The following is a 16,795-nucleotide window of genomic DNA, read 5'->3' as shown; positions in this document are numbered from 1 at the left end:
GGGCTCAGGGGTGCAGTGGCTTAGGCCCAGCAGCTGCTCCAGAGCCACGAGGCCTGGCTTCTGCTGACCCAGGTGAGCTGGAGGGAGAAAGACCAGGTTCCAGGCCGGCGGACGCCGAGCGAGCCTCTGGGGAGCACAGAGGGCCCCTCCTTTTACCTTCCTGCCACCGCCAGACGGTGATGGTGTGCTCGGGGTCCACGCCCACCGACACCAGCAGCTTCCCGGTCGCGCTGAAGTTGACGTAATTCACCCCCTTCGAGTGGAAGCACCGCAGCATGGAGAGGGTGTGCTTGGTCATGGCGTCCCACACGTGGATGGAAGGCGTTGTTCCTGCGTGTGGGAGGCGTGACACTGAGCTGAGGCCAGGGCAGCGGAGAGCCCTCGTGAGACGCGTGTGGGGTGTTAGGGCGACGGGGGGCAGGACCCGCAGCCTGGCCTGGCCGGAGGCGCCTGCTCTGCTCTCAGAGGCAGAAACCCCACGACGCTGATGTCCGACACACACACAGGTGAGGACTTTAGACAAAGGAAACTGGCCAGGTCAAGGATTTGTATCTGCAGGTCAGCCAGATACAATCAGCAAACATGATGCACGGACATGGTTTTGCTGTGGATGCAGACTACTCACGCACGGACAGCCTTACCTGCGGCCTCCGGCATGTCACCTGCTTTGGGTGGGCAATGGCAATGAGGAAGCGTCGAGGGAAAACAATAGCTAAAATAAGTCATGTTTCCAATAGTGAAGCTTTCAAATTAAATTTAAAAATGGGCATGGGTTCAGCGAAAACAAGCAGGAAGCTATGTTTATAAAAACTGCCTTTGAAATGACAAGGTTGAAAAAAACAACTTTTCACAAATGTGAGTCAGTTCACATTTGTCACCGGCAGTTTCCGAGGGTACAGAAGAGCCAGGCACACATACTGCACTCCACCCTCGCCGCGCGGTCACCAGGCTCAGTGAGAGGGGGGCCTTCATCTGACATGGGGCGCTGAGAAGTTACTCTCACGGGTTCCCAAGGAAGGGCCATCCATTTATTTGGATGATCCGGCTGAACAGCTGGTCCCTCAGAATCACCAATCACTGGATGCGCCAACTCAGGCAACAGATACATCAAGGGCTCAAAAAATTCACAGCAACACCAACAGGAAAGGGTGGATGTCAGCAATGTCAGCACCCCACCCGCTCCCGTGTCCGGTAATGGCTAGTAAGCCGGGCCCCTGCTCTGGGAGGAGAAGCCGGGCTACTGCAGGACCCTCGTACCTATCTGGCTGGTGGCCACCACGTTTCTGTACTTGGGGTGCTGGTTCACTGTGAGGCAGAGGATGTCGTCCGTGTGCTCCAGGTAGAAGCTCTGGCTCCCTAGGAGAGAGGCGCAGGAGCGTGAGCAGGGGGTTCTGGAGGCCTCTCAGGGTGACCCCAAAGCTCCAGGTGGAGTCTTTGGAAATACGATGGAAAAGCAAGAATGTAAAACCCCCAATTCTCACTTTCAGAATCATCTCTGGGGGAGATGGGAGTTCATTTTTCAGATCTACGTGTTCTGTTCTAGGTCTGAGAGAAGAGCTAGTGTCTGTTATCTAGCACACATAAGCTCCACTTCACTCCTTCTGATAACTTATGTGGGTCCAGAGCACAATCTAAGCACAGAGGCTTCCAGAGGCCAAATGCTGAAGCTCAATCTCTCACCTGTTCCCCATGACCCGATGGATGGCTACTTAACACCCACCTCTGGGCACCGGGGTGCCAAGGATCTGGAGGTGATGCCTTGTTTGTTGGAAAGAGAAGTCGTGAAATAGGAAAATACTTAGGAAATCCCTTCTAATCATCTTTACTTACAAAATGCCAACCCACCTGGGTGCTGGATGGTAAAGATGACAGTTTCACTCCCTAAAGCCCTGACTTAATATATGGCACAGGAAGAAGAAAGGAAAAGAAGTACCTTAGCATCTACTGTGGCAAATGAGTTCACTGACCACTGAAGTGGCCACTGTAACCCATGCAGTGGCCAGGACCCCAGAGGCAAATGATGGCATTGCTATATAAGGAAGCAGCACATTGTTTCTAAATAATAATAAATGACTAGAGGATTGAGAAAATGAATACAAATTTCAAGGCCCTCCTCCCTCCAAAAAGACACAAACCATTATGTGATTTCACTGTCTAACAAAAGCTATGCATAAACAAATAAACAGAATTAGAAAGGAGCATAAACATTTGGGGGAATATGGTTTAAGATACGAAACAGATAATACAAAATGGTTCTTTTCAGCTGATGTTATATTTAAATCTGATGTTGAGATAAGGGCTTCTACTAAATTAATTTCTGAATGTTTCCTTTTCCTTGAAATGTTTCTAAACTATATTTAAATTTCAGAATTGTGGTGCACTTAAAGGACATTTTCGGCTTTTTTGTTTATTGCTTATTTGTTCTCTTTCTCAGTCTGGCTAAGTAGTCAAATAAATGATACCAGAAAATTTGATCTGCTAAAAAATCAACTCGTGAAAAAACTTCCTCTGTTTTGTTCTTAGTTACCATCTATAAGCAATATTTCGACACCGCCCACTCCCCCCCACTCCCCCCGCCCTTTCTGGCTTCTTATCCCTCTCAGTCTCTGAGAAACTAATGGAAACAAGGAAGGCTCCTTTGAGGGCCTAAGGCCTATGACAGGTAAGGTTAGAAAGATGTCTTAGACTCTGAATGTGGGCCTGAGAATTTTCTAGGAGTAAATGACACCTGCCTGGAATTGAGTGGAATGGCTCTAAAAGGAAGGGGAATGCTTAAACATAGGAAAGTACCTAAAGGGGCAAAAATAAAAGCCTGCTTTCAGAAGGTAGTTTCTAAGTTCAGATGGTGAGGTTACCTGTGACAAGATTCTGAACGATGCCAGCTGCTGCGGTGTGGAAGATGATGTCGGCCCCATCATTCAGGTAATGCAGGTTATTGCGGCAGTCGAATCCTCTATAGCCAAACACGTGGTCGAGCGCCAGCTCCTGCGTTCCCAAAGGAGAGGAGCAAAGCCACGCTGCATGAGCAACCACGTGTGTTGTGGGAGGTGCATGGCTGATGAGACAAACCAGCACTCACTGAAAGCATTTGGTTCTGGACTAGCTGGAAAGAAAATGCAGCCCCTTCCCAGCCCCGTTGGGGGCTGGGGGAAGTAGAGATTAGAGTCAGTTTCTTAAGGGTAAGATTTGCTTCCAGGTTCCTCAGGGGAGCCAGATTTCCATTTGTTGATGTCCTATAAAGAAAACCTGGAAGCTTTGCAGGTGTCCAGGCAGCTGAGTAGCAGTGTGGGGATCTGCTCAGTTAAGCTCCCGCAGGTGCTGCTGCGGCTGGCAGGCCGAGCGTCATGCACTCTGCCTGCGGCCTGCCCTAGAGGCTTCTATACAATCGACCTTATTTGTTGGACCAACTACAGACTGTCCTGGATTTATAGTCTTACTCCCTTCCTTTCTTGTTTTCCATGACAGGGAACAGTGACTGTCAGATCAGCTCTTAATTCAGCTGGACACATGCGTACTGACTGCTCTCCCATGCCAGGCCCTGTGCTGGGTGGTAGGATAAAAGATCAAGCAGATGTAGGTCCCTTTTCTTTAAGTATCCCTGATTCTAGCCTTTTTTGTCTCTATAGTTCACCATCACCAGTCTCAAACATCAGATTAACTCCTAAAACAAGCATTTACCAACTTTCTTGGCCTACAGGATTAAAGCCCAAACTCCTCAGGCTGTGTAGGGTAAGGTAAAAAGTATCAGGCTTTTCTGCCCTCCCGCCATCAGGATAGATGAGGGAACCCTGTGGTCCTGAATGCATGCCTGATGGCGGGCACCTGGAATAGGGTGTGGGCATAGGTAGATGGGATTCACCTGGGCTGAGACTGGGCTTTTAAGGGCGGTGTCACGGGGACGCCAGCAGAAGCTGAAGCAGAAGCCGGGAGAAGGCTGGAGAGCCCAGAGTGAAGACCTGCTGGAGGCTGGGAGGCCTGCCAGTCTCCCGGTCCCCCAGCACCCCTGCCTGCCGTATGCCTGGTGAACCCCAATAAAAAACCTGCAAAAACCACTGAGGACTCTGACTCCTCCTTTACCCGGTCTGCATGGGATCCTAGAAAACCTGCACCGTGTCCAGTCCTGCCTCTACACACAGGTAGCCACAACCACCACATCTATCCCTTTGGTCAAGCTGACCTGTCTGCTGAGCTCACAAATTAAAAGCTTTCCTATCTTTGTAACTTTTATTTTAATCTCTCATTTGGAAAGCCCTTCAATCAACTTAGCATCATACCCATCCCCGCCCTGTGAAAAAAACCCAAACAGGTCCTGCTGTAGGTACAGCTGACTCAAGTTGGGCCAATCAGATGGCTTCCCCCTAAAATTTAGAATTGGGGATACTGGTAGGCTTGGCTGTTTAACTGAGGAGCTGTAAACTTGGTGCTGGGTTGTACCCAGAGTCTGCCAGAGCAGTTCAAGAAATCTATAGAAAATGAGAATAACGTATCCTCCTATTGGGCAGAAAGAGGCATCATGTTGGCTTATGATGGCTTTTCAGCTCCTGCATCCTGTCTTCTCTGAAGTTCAGCTGCATTTCCTGACCTGGGCAGTGTTCTGTGATAAATCCTCCCAGTAAATCCCCCCTTCCAATACAACATTTGAAGATGGATTTTTGTGGCCTTGGGGTATTCAAAGTCTAGTAAGGGAGGCAGATGAGTAAGAAATCATGGGAGTAGAGAACGTGACAGGGCTATGGAGATGGGGTATGGTGGGGCTAGTGCAGAAGGGTTTAGGGTGGGGACCATCAGAGGACTGCACAGAGGAGATGCCAGAGAAGGGCCTGGAAGGAGTAGGGTGTCGGGAGGGAATGGAAACACAGGGCCTTGGAAGTTCAAGGCAGGATCAAAAAATGTTAAGTAATGAGTTCTGGGTTGGAGAATTGAGTTCTGGAGGAAATCACAGGTGATGAGTTTTGAAGGTGGCTCCTAGGAATGGTTACAAAACTATGAACTTGAATCCGAGGTGTGCACCTCCTGGATTTTTTTTTTTTTTTTAGATTTATTTATTTATACAAGCACTGGGTATAGTCAGAAGTGCGGGAGGGTGAGAGAATTCACCAGAGCCAGAGCGGGGAACAGAGCAGGCAGACTGACTGACGAAGTACACTGCCGAGGGGAGCAGCGGGCGGCAGGAGAGGTCTGCGCGCCATGGGGGACCCTCCTCCATGGCCGGGGAGCAGCTGGGGATCGAACCGGCGCTGCAGAGGCTGCGGGCAGCTTCGCAACCCAGCGCTCAACCGCTGCGCCACCAGGGGAGGCCCCCTCCTGGATCTTAAAGCCAGGGCGAGGCCTGAAAAATTGTATTTTAAAGAGCTAACTCTGCCAGCAACAGGGCATGTGTCAAAGAGGGGAGGTGGAGAGTCTGAGTGCAGAAAACAACAGTCACTGCTGCAATTCTCAGTTGTTAACTGAGTTCAAATTCCCCTTCACTTACTGGTTTGATCTTGGGTATGGAACCTCGTATGTCACTTTTCTGACCTCAGAGGTGTGAGGAATATATGAAATACTTCATGGCAAGTATGCAGCAGAATACCCAACACAGAGCAGATGCTCAAACATCAGAGACAGTTAAGAATCTCTCTCTCCCCCTCTCCTCTTCCTTTCCTCTCCTCCTCCGTTTTTCTTATCCATGAAAGGGAGGCTGAGTGGGCCTAGGTATAGGCATGGGAGGTCGAGGTATAGGGAGAATGAATCAGGTTGAAGGACATGGGGCATTTTCAAGTTAGTACTGACCGGACCCCATGCAGGGCTGGGAGGAGGGAGAATGGACCCAGTGATTGGCTTCTGGTCCCTGGAGTGGAGGACTCAATGCTTCGTAGAAGGGAGAGGGGACAAGAGAACACCCCTGGATCCACTCAGGCTCAGTTGGAGGTATCTGGGAGTGCGCAGGTGGTATTGCCCAGCAGGCAGGGCTTAGGACAACAGTATCAGATAAAAAGCAAAAACAGTTTAACCTTCTCACCTCAACCAGCTTCTTTTTCTTGGTGATATTGTTCTTCTGGAGTTTCTCAGGCTGGGGAGCTGCTCTGCTAACAGGTGGTCTGGAACAGAAAGTGGCCAGAAGAAGCAAGATGTTGAGCAAAAGGCAGCAAGGTTGCTGGTCTGGCCTGGTCAGTTGGGGTCATGCCAGGCTCCTCCCTCTTCTTCCCCAGTCGGAGGACCCTCCACTTGGGTTTGTTTTGTCTTGCACCCTCCCTTGCAAAAGCAGCTCCTGACATTAAGGGTCCTGTGTGATGGGGCCTGGATTCGCAGACACCAAGTAGGGCTCCCCCACATCTAGGGCACCACAGCCCCACCCTTCTGGGGCCAGGAAAGAACACAGGAGCCTGAGGGACTGATGTCAAAACTAAAGAGGAGCCGAAGCAGGAGAAGGAAGAGGTCATGTTTGGAATGTGCCAGTGTTGTTCAGAATTAGGTAGTCAAGATCACGGCGTGCTGTGAATTGGGACTTCAAAGTGAGGCTTGAGAATGGACCCTGATGGCCTGTGAAGAGGGCCCAGGTCATTCTAACTACATGAAGTGGCCAGCAGGAATCACAGGCCTAGAAGACAGGAATAACTCCCGTTCTACCCTGTGCCTCAGGGTTACCGTCTATGTCAAACTACTACCATCATACCAGAGCTTGATTTTCCTGTCTCAGTTTTGGAGATTTGGGCCACCAAATTTGATTATAAGAAATTTCAACAGGTAAGCCCTTATGGACCCTTACACAAGTAGGTCAGGCTTTGGTGATGGGGGGTCCCCTTAAATCAGGCTTCTTGGAGTTTAGGACACCAGGGCTGGGTAAGACAGACCAGCACCAGCTCCCGCCACATGTTCCAAATCCATTAGTTATTGTTCTTGGGCTATGCAAAGAGAAAGGATTACCTTGATCCCCTTGTAAGCAGCAAACAAAGCCAAGTGAGAAACTTAGTACAGTTTAGAGCCGCATTAGCAACCACCTCATTCATGCACAAGCATTTTCCAAGTGAACAGACATTCTTGTGTGGCACAAACCATGCTTCCCGAGCATGCCAGCAAAGAACTAAAACAGAAATGAAAGAGTGCACCAGTCTACAAATCCAGAAAGCTCATACCCTGGCGTCTCTGGGCAAACTCTGCACTAAAGCGCCTACAGAATAGGGAAAAAAAAGGAAGCCTTGTCAATGCTTCCCGCACACTCTCTGCCACTTTGCGAAGGTGCCTGGGGATGCTGCTTATTTTAGAGTGTGCTGGGGAGAAACTTGTTGTCAGAAAAACAATAACATCCTCCTGGATGTCATTGGGAGTTATGCATAATGGATGCTTTGTTTCTGCATCAAGTTACATTCATAATTTAGCCAATGATTCCCAGTGTTTCTTGGTAGGGCAGCTGGCCTGCAGGAACAGCTCACATTTTTGTGCTGGGGAAAAACAAGTTACCTTTATTTTCTCAGAAACTCTTCAATCCAAAACATGTTATGTAATCATAAGTGATAATTGGCCCAAATGATGTTATAATCACCACTGAAGAATGTGTAAAGAGCACCGCTGCAAAACGACACCCCCGGCTGACGTCATTGCTGCCAAATTGAGCAAATCCGGGGAGGCCGGGGGCACACCAGCTCTCACAATTAGACACTTCCTTCACATTAATTATCGCTTCCCAGGACATCTGCTCTTTCTTCTGTTTTAGTGGGACTTTCAAATGAAATCCGTGGGTTTCTTCTTTCATCTAAGAATGTTCAAGTGTATGACAAAAGCAAGCCAAGGTGTGAGAGGAGCCAGAGGGCACTAGGACGACAGCATGGTTCATAAGGCAGAATTCGAGGTTAAATACAAGGCTTGTTCTCAGGGGCCACACGTGTTGTATAATATGCGGCATATTATACAGTGTATACAGAATATGCATTCCAGCACAAACACTGTGTGTTTATATATACGCGGGTTGTATATATGCACACAGAGGCAATCCGATGCTTTCTTTCACCTGATTTTCAGTTAAAAACTGAAAAGTAAAGCAATCTCAGAATGTTTCTTTCTTATTTCACAAGCATATGTTTACAGCTGTGTTGCTTCAAAACTGAAGATGAGAGGGGCAAAAGGAAGAAACCTGCATTGTGGCAAATTCAGCAAATTGTAAGTATAGACCCTTCGCGATTGTGGATTCTGCATGAACGCTCACTACTGGATGCTCATCCAACACTTGGGGTTTTGCAGGGTGCTGTGAATACTTACTTGACAATTCCCTGCCTCCAAAGGAAAGCAAGTTAAAACACAATACAAGCATTAAAGGTTTCTATCAACAGTGTTTGTAACATTAGAGGTGGCAGGGATGGTCAAAAATTTCTAACACAGTCAAATGCTGGAGATTTAGCATTTTTCAGCTGATCTAAATCCTTTCAGATTCAGATTCCGTTGGAAATGTGACTCTGAAAAGCTTAGCTGAGGTGGGAAAGAGTGGAGTGCATGAGAACATTCACTCACTTTTCAATCCAATAACTTTGTAGAGCTGGTTGCTGCCGCTGGGCACACAGTGTGGGAGAGTTAAGAAGGGAGAGGTACAGTTTGGGCATTAGCAGAGAGACCAGTGAGAGCTGGGAAGGGAGGGGTGGGGGGGAGCAGAGGCAGAAAAGAGTTTCATGGGGAAAGTGGGGTTTTGAAACCACTCAGGGAAAGAACAGAAATAGTTACATTGGGCAAGAAATTTAAGAAGGAAGCCTTGCAAGAAAGGAAATAAACTGGATCACCAGGAGAAAGGAAGGGGGACAGGCTTGAGCTAGGAGAGAGCAAGAGAGCAGCTTTTCCAGAAGCAGGGTGGGCGTAGGAGACTCAAGAACTCAAGCGGAGGACTTAGCGTTAAAGAAGGAGGCAGCCCTATTCTTGCCAAGTGGAGTGCAGGTTGCCAGATGCCCAGCAGCACCTATGGAGCGTGTCATTCATTACCCTGTGCCTCATGTCACGTAGTGTGGGAATGGCTTTCTGTGGGGATGGAAGGAACGTGGGAAGGTAAATCCCTGCTGTTCTGCTAATGTCCAGCAGTTGGGCTGCTGAAGAGAAAGCTTAGACTCACTTAAGAGTTACCCTGGCATAGACTCTCTCCCCACAAAGGCCCCGAAGGGTGTGGCAAGTGCCCTGATATTCACCCTTCTTTGCCCTCTCCCTCAGGTGTTGGGCTAGCAGAGCAAGGGGTGGAGGTGAACACCAATGACCTGAGATGTGTAGGAGAGGATTCAGAGCCAAGGCTCTTAGGGATACTTCTGAAAAGACTGAGGAGGTTATGAAAGTCAGTTACAATCCAAGATGAATGCAATGTCAGAGCAGACTGGGGAGTAAGACTCCAAAAGTCGGTGAGAAACAAAGTTGTTCCAAGCAGCTTCTATAAAGAAGGGTGTGGGTGTAGAAAAACTCAGCTACATTTAGCCAAGAAATATAAGTTAGGAATTGTTTTTAGTGTTGTTAGTCAGACAATGTTCAAAGTGTCCTTGGGGGTAATATAGCTTTCTTCGGATTCCAAAATGTGCCATAAAGTGCTTTGGAGTTCTCAGATTGTCTCGGAGAACCTGGTTACACTTGATGCTGGGGCCACTAGATTATCAGAGAATTATCCTCCGAAGAGATCAATCTCCCCATGAAGGGACTTCAGGAACCCAGCAAAGTCCCTGACACTCACACTCAGCTATGTTAGGACATATGCATTTTTCTGGAGAAAGGAGACATTCTTGATGAGATTTTCAAAGCTTTCTATAATTTGAGAGGAAACAGAGAGAGAAAATGAGAAAAATAACTACCACACCAGGATAAGTCTAGATTTAGGAAGTCTCCAGAACTAAGGGGCACTCTTTTATTAAAGCAAAAGAAAATGGATCCTGTGAAAAGGATTCCTATGCTTTTCCAGAACTATCTGCAGAGTTGCTCAGTGGTGAAGTGGACTTGAAAGAAGAGAGGCAGGCAGTAGAATGGTGGGAAGCTCTGAGAGAAACCTGCCATCTTGAGAAACGCTCTTGACTAAAGCCTACTATAACCTAGCCCTTTATTTGTTAAAGAAAATAAAGGGGTGTGTGTGGGGTGGGTATAGTCCCAGACCTGGCCATTTTAGGTGAATATCAAATTATTTAGCTGAAAAATTAAGGGATTAAGGGCATAAAGAATGGAGGAGAGAAAATCACAAGGAAAGGTAGGTAGATGACTGAAGACGCCACTACAAATAAACCAAGTGAAGAATAATGAAGATCCTGTCTATAGCAGCGCGTGTAGATAAGGAAATGAACAGATATTTAAAGAAAGAAGGTGAAGCAGATTTTAAGAACTTTGTCATTGATTGACTCTAGGAGATGAGAGAAGAAAAGGGTGGGTGATGACACCATTAACTGACACAGGAGATTTATGAAGAATGATGATGAGTTCAGTTTTGGCATGTAAAGCTTTGGACACCCGTGGGTTGGCTATACTAGTTGGAAGTTCATCTGAGAAGTGACTCAGAGGTGACCTTGGGAATCATTAGGAAATGAGTTGGGATATATGAAATTAATCACGGAGAGGGTATGGGGTGAAAAGAGAAGATGACCAAAGGAGAAATCCTGGGAGGGTTTGGAAGATAAAACACAGATAAAAAGTGAGAAGGAAAAGTCAGGATGTGGGAGGGCCAAAAATTATTTCAAAAAGGTAAGTAGGAGAGTGTCTATGACTACATGTCCAATTGGTAGCCAGTAGCCACATGTGGTTACTGAGCACTTGCATGTGGTTAGTCCAAATTAAGATGAACTGTAACTGCAAAAAACACACTAGATTTTTGAAGACCTAGTTGAACTCAAAATAAATTATTAATTTATACAAGTTTCATGTTAAAGGTAAGATTTAAAAATATTGGTTAAATAAAATACATTATTAAAATTAATTTCATCTCACAACTTTTAAATGGAGCTACTAGAAAAATCACCTATATGGCTTCTATTAAATTTCTATTGGACAATGCTACACTAGAAGAAATAACTTTTTCTTTTAACAAGACAAAGACAGAAGAGAGTGGATTGGATTTTGGAATTGGAAAGTTGCCATGTCAGCAGAATAGTAAGGACAAAAGATTTATGGAATAGGGCCTCCCCGGTGGCGCAGCGGTTGAGCGCTGGGTTGCCAAGCTGCCCGCAGCTTCTGCAGCACCAGTTCAATCCCCGGCTGCTCCCCGGCCACCAAAGGAGGGTCCCACATGGCACGCAGACCTCTCCTGCCGCCCGCTGCTCCCCTCAGCAGTGTACTTCGGTCCTTCTGCCTGCTCTGCTCCCCGCTCTGTTGAATTCTCTCACCTTCCCGCACTTCTGACTGTACCCAGTGCTTGCATGTATAAACAAACAAACAAATAAATAAATAATAAATCTTAAAAAAAAAAAAAAAAAAAAAAAAGATTTATGGAATAAACTTAAAGAGTGATGTAGATTTAGTAATAGTTACTTTACATATGTTGATGTCTGCCCTGTGGCACATACATATTGATGAGTGTTATATCTTCCTGATGTATTGCTACCTAATCATCTTAATGACTACTCAAGTGTACATGTCACATTCTGGAGGGTTGCCCATATGTTGGGTCACAAACCAAGTTTCAATAAATTTACGAGGCTTGAGATCATATCAAGCACCTTCTCTAATCACAAATGTCCATTCCTGTCTCTTATTACCTTTTTTAGCTGATATAAGTATGGCTTGCCTGTGGTTCATTTTTTTAGTGTACCATTGCCTGTAGGGTTGTTTCCCAATCTTCTACTTTGAGCCTTTATTTATCTTTCAAACCTAGATGGATCACCCAGAGGTAGCAGATAGTTGGGTTTCTGAACCAACCAGCCACTCTGTACCTTTTGATTAGTGAGTGCAGGCCATTAACATTTATGGAAAATGTTGAACTATAAGTATTTGTCACCATTTTGCTATTTATTTTCTGTGTGTGCTCTTTAGAAAAATAGAAAACAGTGTCACGCTTACATCAATGGACAGATCAATCAGAAGAAAATGAATAAGGAAACAATAGCCTTAAATGTAAACATTTATAGGGCAGCCTAGTCCCCAGAAAGCTTACTACACAATTTTCTCAAGTGTACATGTCACATTCCGGAGGACTGACCAAATGTTGGCTCATAAAACAAGTTTCAATAAATTTATGAAGACTGAAATCATATCAAGTATCTTCTCTGATCACAGTGGGATCAAACTAGAAATCAACCACTAAAAGAAAGTGAGAAAAGCCTCAAATATGTGGAAGCTAAATACCATGTTACTGAATAGTGATGGATCATCAAGCATATCAAACAAGAACTTTAAAAATACCTGGAGATGAACAAAAATGAGGATACAGGTTATCAGAACCCAGGGAATACAACAAAAACAGTACTAAAAGGGCAGTTTCCAGCAATACAGGCCCATATCAGGAAACAAGAAAAATCTCAAAGAAACTATCTAATCTTAATTAAATAGGGGCAAAAGACCACATCGCAACATAATAGGGGCGATATGTGAAAACTGCACAGGTAGTATCATGTTCAGTGGTTAAAAAACTGAAAAGTTTTCCTCTAAAATCAGTACAAGTATGCCCCCCTCTCACCACTACTATTCAACATAGACTTGTTAGTTCAAGTTAGAGCAATTAGGCAAGAGAAAGAAAAACAGGGACTCCCAATTGGAACAAAACTAATAAATTATCACTATTTGCAGACAACATGATAATATTGTTTAAAAAAAACCCTAGATGCCACTAAAAATCAATTAGGAACAATAGATCAGTAAAGTTTCAGGTTATAAAATCAATATACAAAAATCTGTTGTGTTCCTATAAGCAAACAAGGAACCAGAAGAAAATGAAATCCAACTCATTTACTATTGCATAAAAAAATTAAGTAACTATACAGCAAAACATTAAGACATTACTAAAAGAAATAAAGGACAACACAGGGAGTGGAAAGCTATTCCCTGCTAATGGATTGGAAGAAAAATACTGTTAAAAATATGTCATTTTACACAAAGTAATATACAGATTTAATGCAATCCCTATCAAAATTCCAATGGTATTTTTCAAAGAAATAGAACAAACATTACTAAAATTTGTATGGAACCACAAAAGATCCCAAATAACCAAAGCTATCATCACACACCAGAGACACATACACACACACACAGAGAGAGAGAGAGAAAAAGATGTACTATACTCTCATACTTCAATTACACTACAAAGCAACTCAATGATATTGTAATGAAAACAGACACACAGATGAATGGAATAGAGCTGAGAGTCTTGAAATAAATCCAACTTATACAGACAATTTATGATATTGGAGCCAAGAACCTACATTGGAGAAAGGAAAGTCTATTCTACAAATGGTGCTGAGAAAATTGGTCACATGCAAAGAATGAAATTAGACTACTGCCTCACATCATACACAGAATTAACTTAAAATGGATCAAATACTTGGCTTTAACACATCACATAAGAGAATACATAGAAGCAAACATAGGAAAAACATACAACATTGACTTCAGGAATGTCTGCAGGAACTTGACTACAATGGCAAAGGAATAAAAGCAAAAATAAACAAGTGGGACTACATTAAATCAAAATGCTTCTGCACAGCAAAAGAAACTATCACTGAAAACAATCAAACCCTAGTGACTATATATGCATCATATATCCAAGAAGGAGCAAATATCCAAAATCTACAAAGAACTCATATAATTCAACAAGAAAGAACCCAGTCAAAAAATGGGCATAAGAGCTAAATAGACACTTATCCAAAGAAGATGGACAACATGTACATGGAAAAAATTTCATAGTTATCATCAGGGAAATGGAAATCAAAACCACATTAGATACCACCTCATATCTGTGAGGATGACCCATATCAAAAAGACCAAAAACAACAGTGTCCACCAGTTTTGTGAGGAAAAGGCTGCTAGTGGGAAAATAGACTGGCCTGAAAGGCTGCTAGTGGGAAAATAGACTGGCCCCTGTATAGTATGGAGGTTTCTTAAAAGATTAAAAATAGATCTACCACATCATCCAGCAATCCCTCTCCTAGGTTTCAACCCAAAGGATCCAAAAACTCTTATTTGAAGGGATATATTCACACTTATGTTCATGGCAGCATTTATTACAGTGAAGTGTTGGAAACAACCCAAGTGCCTGACAAGACGGTGAGTGGATAAAGAAGATGTGGTATATATACACAATGGAATAATCCTCAGTTTAAAAAAAAAAAGAACTCTTTCCATTTGTGACAACATGGATGAAAACTGGAGGGGGGCCTCCCTGTGGAGCAAGGAGTTAAGCACAGCACTGTGAAGCTATCTGCAGCCTCTGCAGCACGAGTTCGATCCCCAAAAGGCCAAGGAGCTATCCACATGGTGCAGCAGACCTCTCCTGTCTTGCCTGCTGCTCCCCTCAGCAGTGTATTTCAGTCAGTCTGCCTGTTCAGTTCCCCACTCTGTCTCTGGTGAATCCTCTCCCCCCCTGCACCTCTGGCCTGTACCCCAGTTCTTGTATGCCCAGATAAATAAATCTTTAAAAAAAACTGGAGGGGATTTTGTTAAGCAAAATATGAAGGAGAAAGATAAATACCAAGTGATTTCACTTATAGGTAAATATAAGAAAACAAAACAAGGGAACAGACAAAAACAAACCCTTGAAATCTGACTGTAGAACTGAGGCTACCAGAAGGGGAGAGTTGGGGAGTGAAGCAAATCAGGGAGGGGGTCCAGTGGACAATGGTGGAGGATTATTCAGGCTTTGGTGGTAGGTGTGGTTTGATAACATACAATTGAAGGAATGTGAACCTATACCCCTAAAACACAAATGGTGTTGCAAACTAATGTTGCCTCACTAACTATAAAGGGAATGATGAAGAGACTTGGTTAAACCTGGTTGCGAGCTGGGGCAGGGAGAAGGTGAGGGTGAGAGTATGTATGTAAGGGTAAGACTAGTCAAAAGATCTGTGCTTTTTCTGAAGAGTATTGGGTGGGCACAAGGATGACTGGAATGTGTGTCTAGGCTGTGACATAGATGCAGCACAGAGAGAGGAGGGACGATGAGGGCACACACAGGTGGACTGGTGGAGCCAAGGCCCAATACCAGCTGAGGGACCAGCCTTGAAAAGGAGGGACTTGGTTCCTCTGAGAAGAGAAGGGAGGAGGTGAATGGTTTCTGTGGGTAGAAGATGGGAAGCAAGATAGAGGAGAGAGAAAGAACTGCCAGTGTGGGAGTTCACGCCCAGTAGCTTAAGTTTTCTCAGTGAAGGAGGACAGAAAAGCCATCTGCTTAAAGTGGAGGGGGCAGGGTTTGAGCAGAAGGTCGAGATAGGAGCAAACAGTTGTCTGACTGCTGAGAGGGCAACGAGAGAGCAACAGATGACAAGACTGGAAGTGAATAAGCAGTGAGGAAGGCCTCTGGCAATGGGGATCTGGCAGGAGCAGTCTGCACCCATGTGTTTTTCTAGCCAGAAGGGCACAGACGTCTTGGGTTGCAGGAAAAATCAAGGGGTGAATTGTTCAAAGGAGAGAAGAGTGGCATTTAGGCACCAGGCAGCTGATGAACCTGGACAAAACGGGAAGTGTCCAGGCACAGATGTCTCATGGAGATGACAATCTAATGTCCAGAAAATGAGCGACTTAGCAGAGAGAATACGGAAGTCACTGCAGGAGAGAGGCATTATGGTGATGATCTAACACATGGTATGTCAGGGCTGTACCGTGGTCACCCTCATCAGAGACAGGAAATTGATGAAATGACAGGGAGAGTAACAGGGGGAGGCTGAAGATGGCAGAGCATGACAGAACATGAACCTGGGAGGAGGTGGGGGAAGTGTGGGGGGCTTATTAAAGAGCATGCCGGAGGGGCGGAGCAACATGGCGGCGAGGAGACGCTGCGAGTAAGATCTCCCATTAAAAAAAGTTAATAGGGAGGAAAAGCGGCAGGTCCCAGTGAGAACTGGGACACGGAAGATAAACGGACGACTCCAGCAAACTACCCGAAGAAGAAAGTGGCCATAAAAGAGGACGAGAAGGGAGGGAAGCGCAGAACCTTGCTCCCCTCCCCCGCCCACAGAGGCGGCACTCTCTGACCGGCAGAGACGAGGGAAACAACAAACCAAAACGCCCAACAAGAAAAACGGATGCAGCAAGTGGGACTGTGAGTGGAAAGGAACTATTTCAGCCACCACACCCCGTGAACGGGAGCTGAGGCGAACCCTGCAGGATCCGCCGCGGAGGTGAGCTCCAGACGCCATTAAAGAGAGCCCCGCCCCCCAGGAGGAGCCCAGCACCAGCACACAGCCCCGGCCGCCCGGTAAGCTTGCGCGAAAGCAGCGCTCGGATTGCAGCTGCCCAGGGCCCTGCGCCTGCGACCTAGGCTTGCGGGGAGACGGCGGAGGCCCTCCCTGAGTGAGCAGGAACAAGGCGCCCAGGCAGGGGAGCGGGATTCAAAAGGCGCCATTCCCGCGCCACTGATCTGGGCTACAGCCCGCGTCCTGGAACTGAGGGCTTTGGAACTGAGACCCGGGGCACGAAATTAGGGGCGTGGGTTCCCCACGACGGTGGGGCACAAGGCAGACACAGCACCCCAAAGCCGTTGAGGTGTACCCTACCATCCCCGCTCTGCTCCCTGTCCCACGGGGTGGAAAATCAGCTCCCCAAGGGCTCTAGGAGAGATCTCTGGTGCCACCTAGCGACGTGACCCCAGCACAGGCTACTGAAGGAGCTAGTGGCCAGCTGGGGAGTTAGCCCACACCGGGCCCCTTCTGAACAAGTAGTCTGAGCCCACAGG

General features: G+C 46.1%; 1 protein-coding gene across 1 annotated transcript in view; it reads right to left on the bottom strand.

The window, feature by feature from the left end:
* Positions 1-16,795, bottom strand: part of EML6 (EMAP like 6) — a 282,524-nt gene that overhangs the window by 16,486 nt on the left and 249,243 nt on the right. The window contains exons 20-23 of the mRNA XM_054687741.1: positions 6,002-6,080; positions 2,856-2,985; positions 1,258-1,356; positions 157-330 (exon numbers count right to left, since the gene is read on the bottom strand). Of these exons, the coding sequence (XP_054543716.1) occupies positions 157-330; positions 1,258-1,356; positions 2,856-2,985; positions 6,002-6,080 (482 nt within the window). The remainder of the gene's footprint in view (positions 1-156; positions 331-1,257; positions 1,357-2,855; positions 2,986-6,001; positions 6,081-16,795) is intronic.

This window comes from Talpa occidentalis, unplaced genomic scaffold, assembly GCF_014898055.3.
Source record: "Talpa occidentalis isolate TD23 unplaced genomic scaffold, MPIMG_talOcc4v2.1 talOcc4.5, whole genome shotgun sequence".
NCBI classification, from domain to species: domain Eukaryota; kingdom Metazoa; phylum Chordata; class Mammalia; order Eulipotyphla; family Talpidae; genus Talpa; species Talpa occidentalis.
The sequence above is the reverse complement of the archived record's forward strand: the minus strand, read 5'-3'. Positions and strand labels throughout refer to the sequence as shown.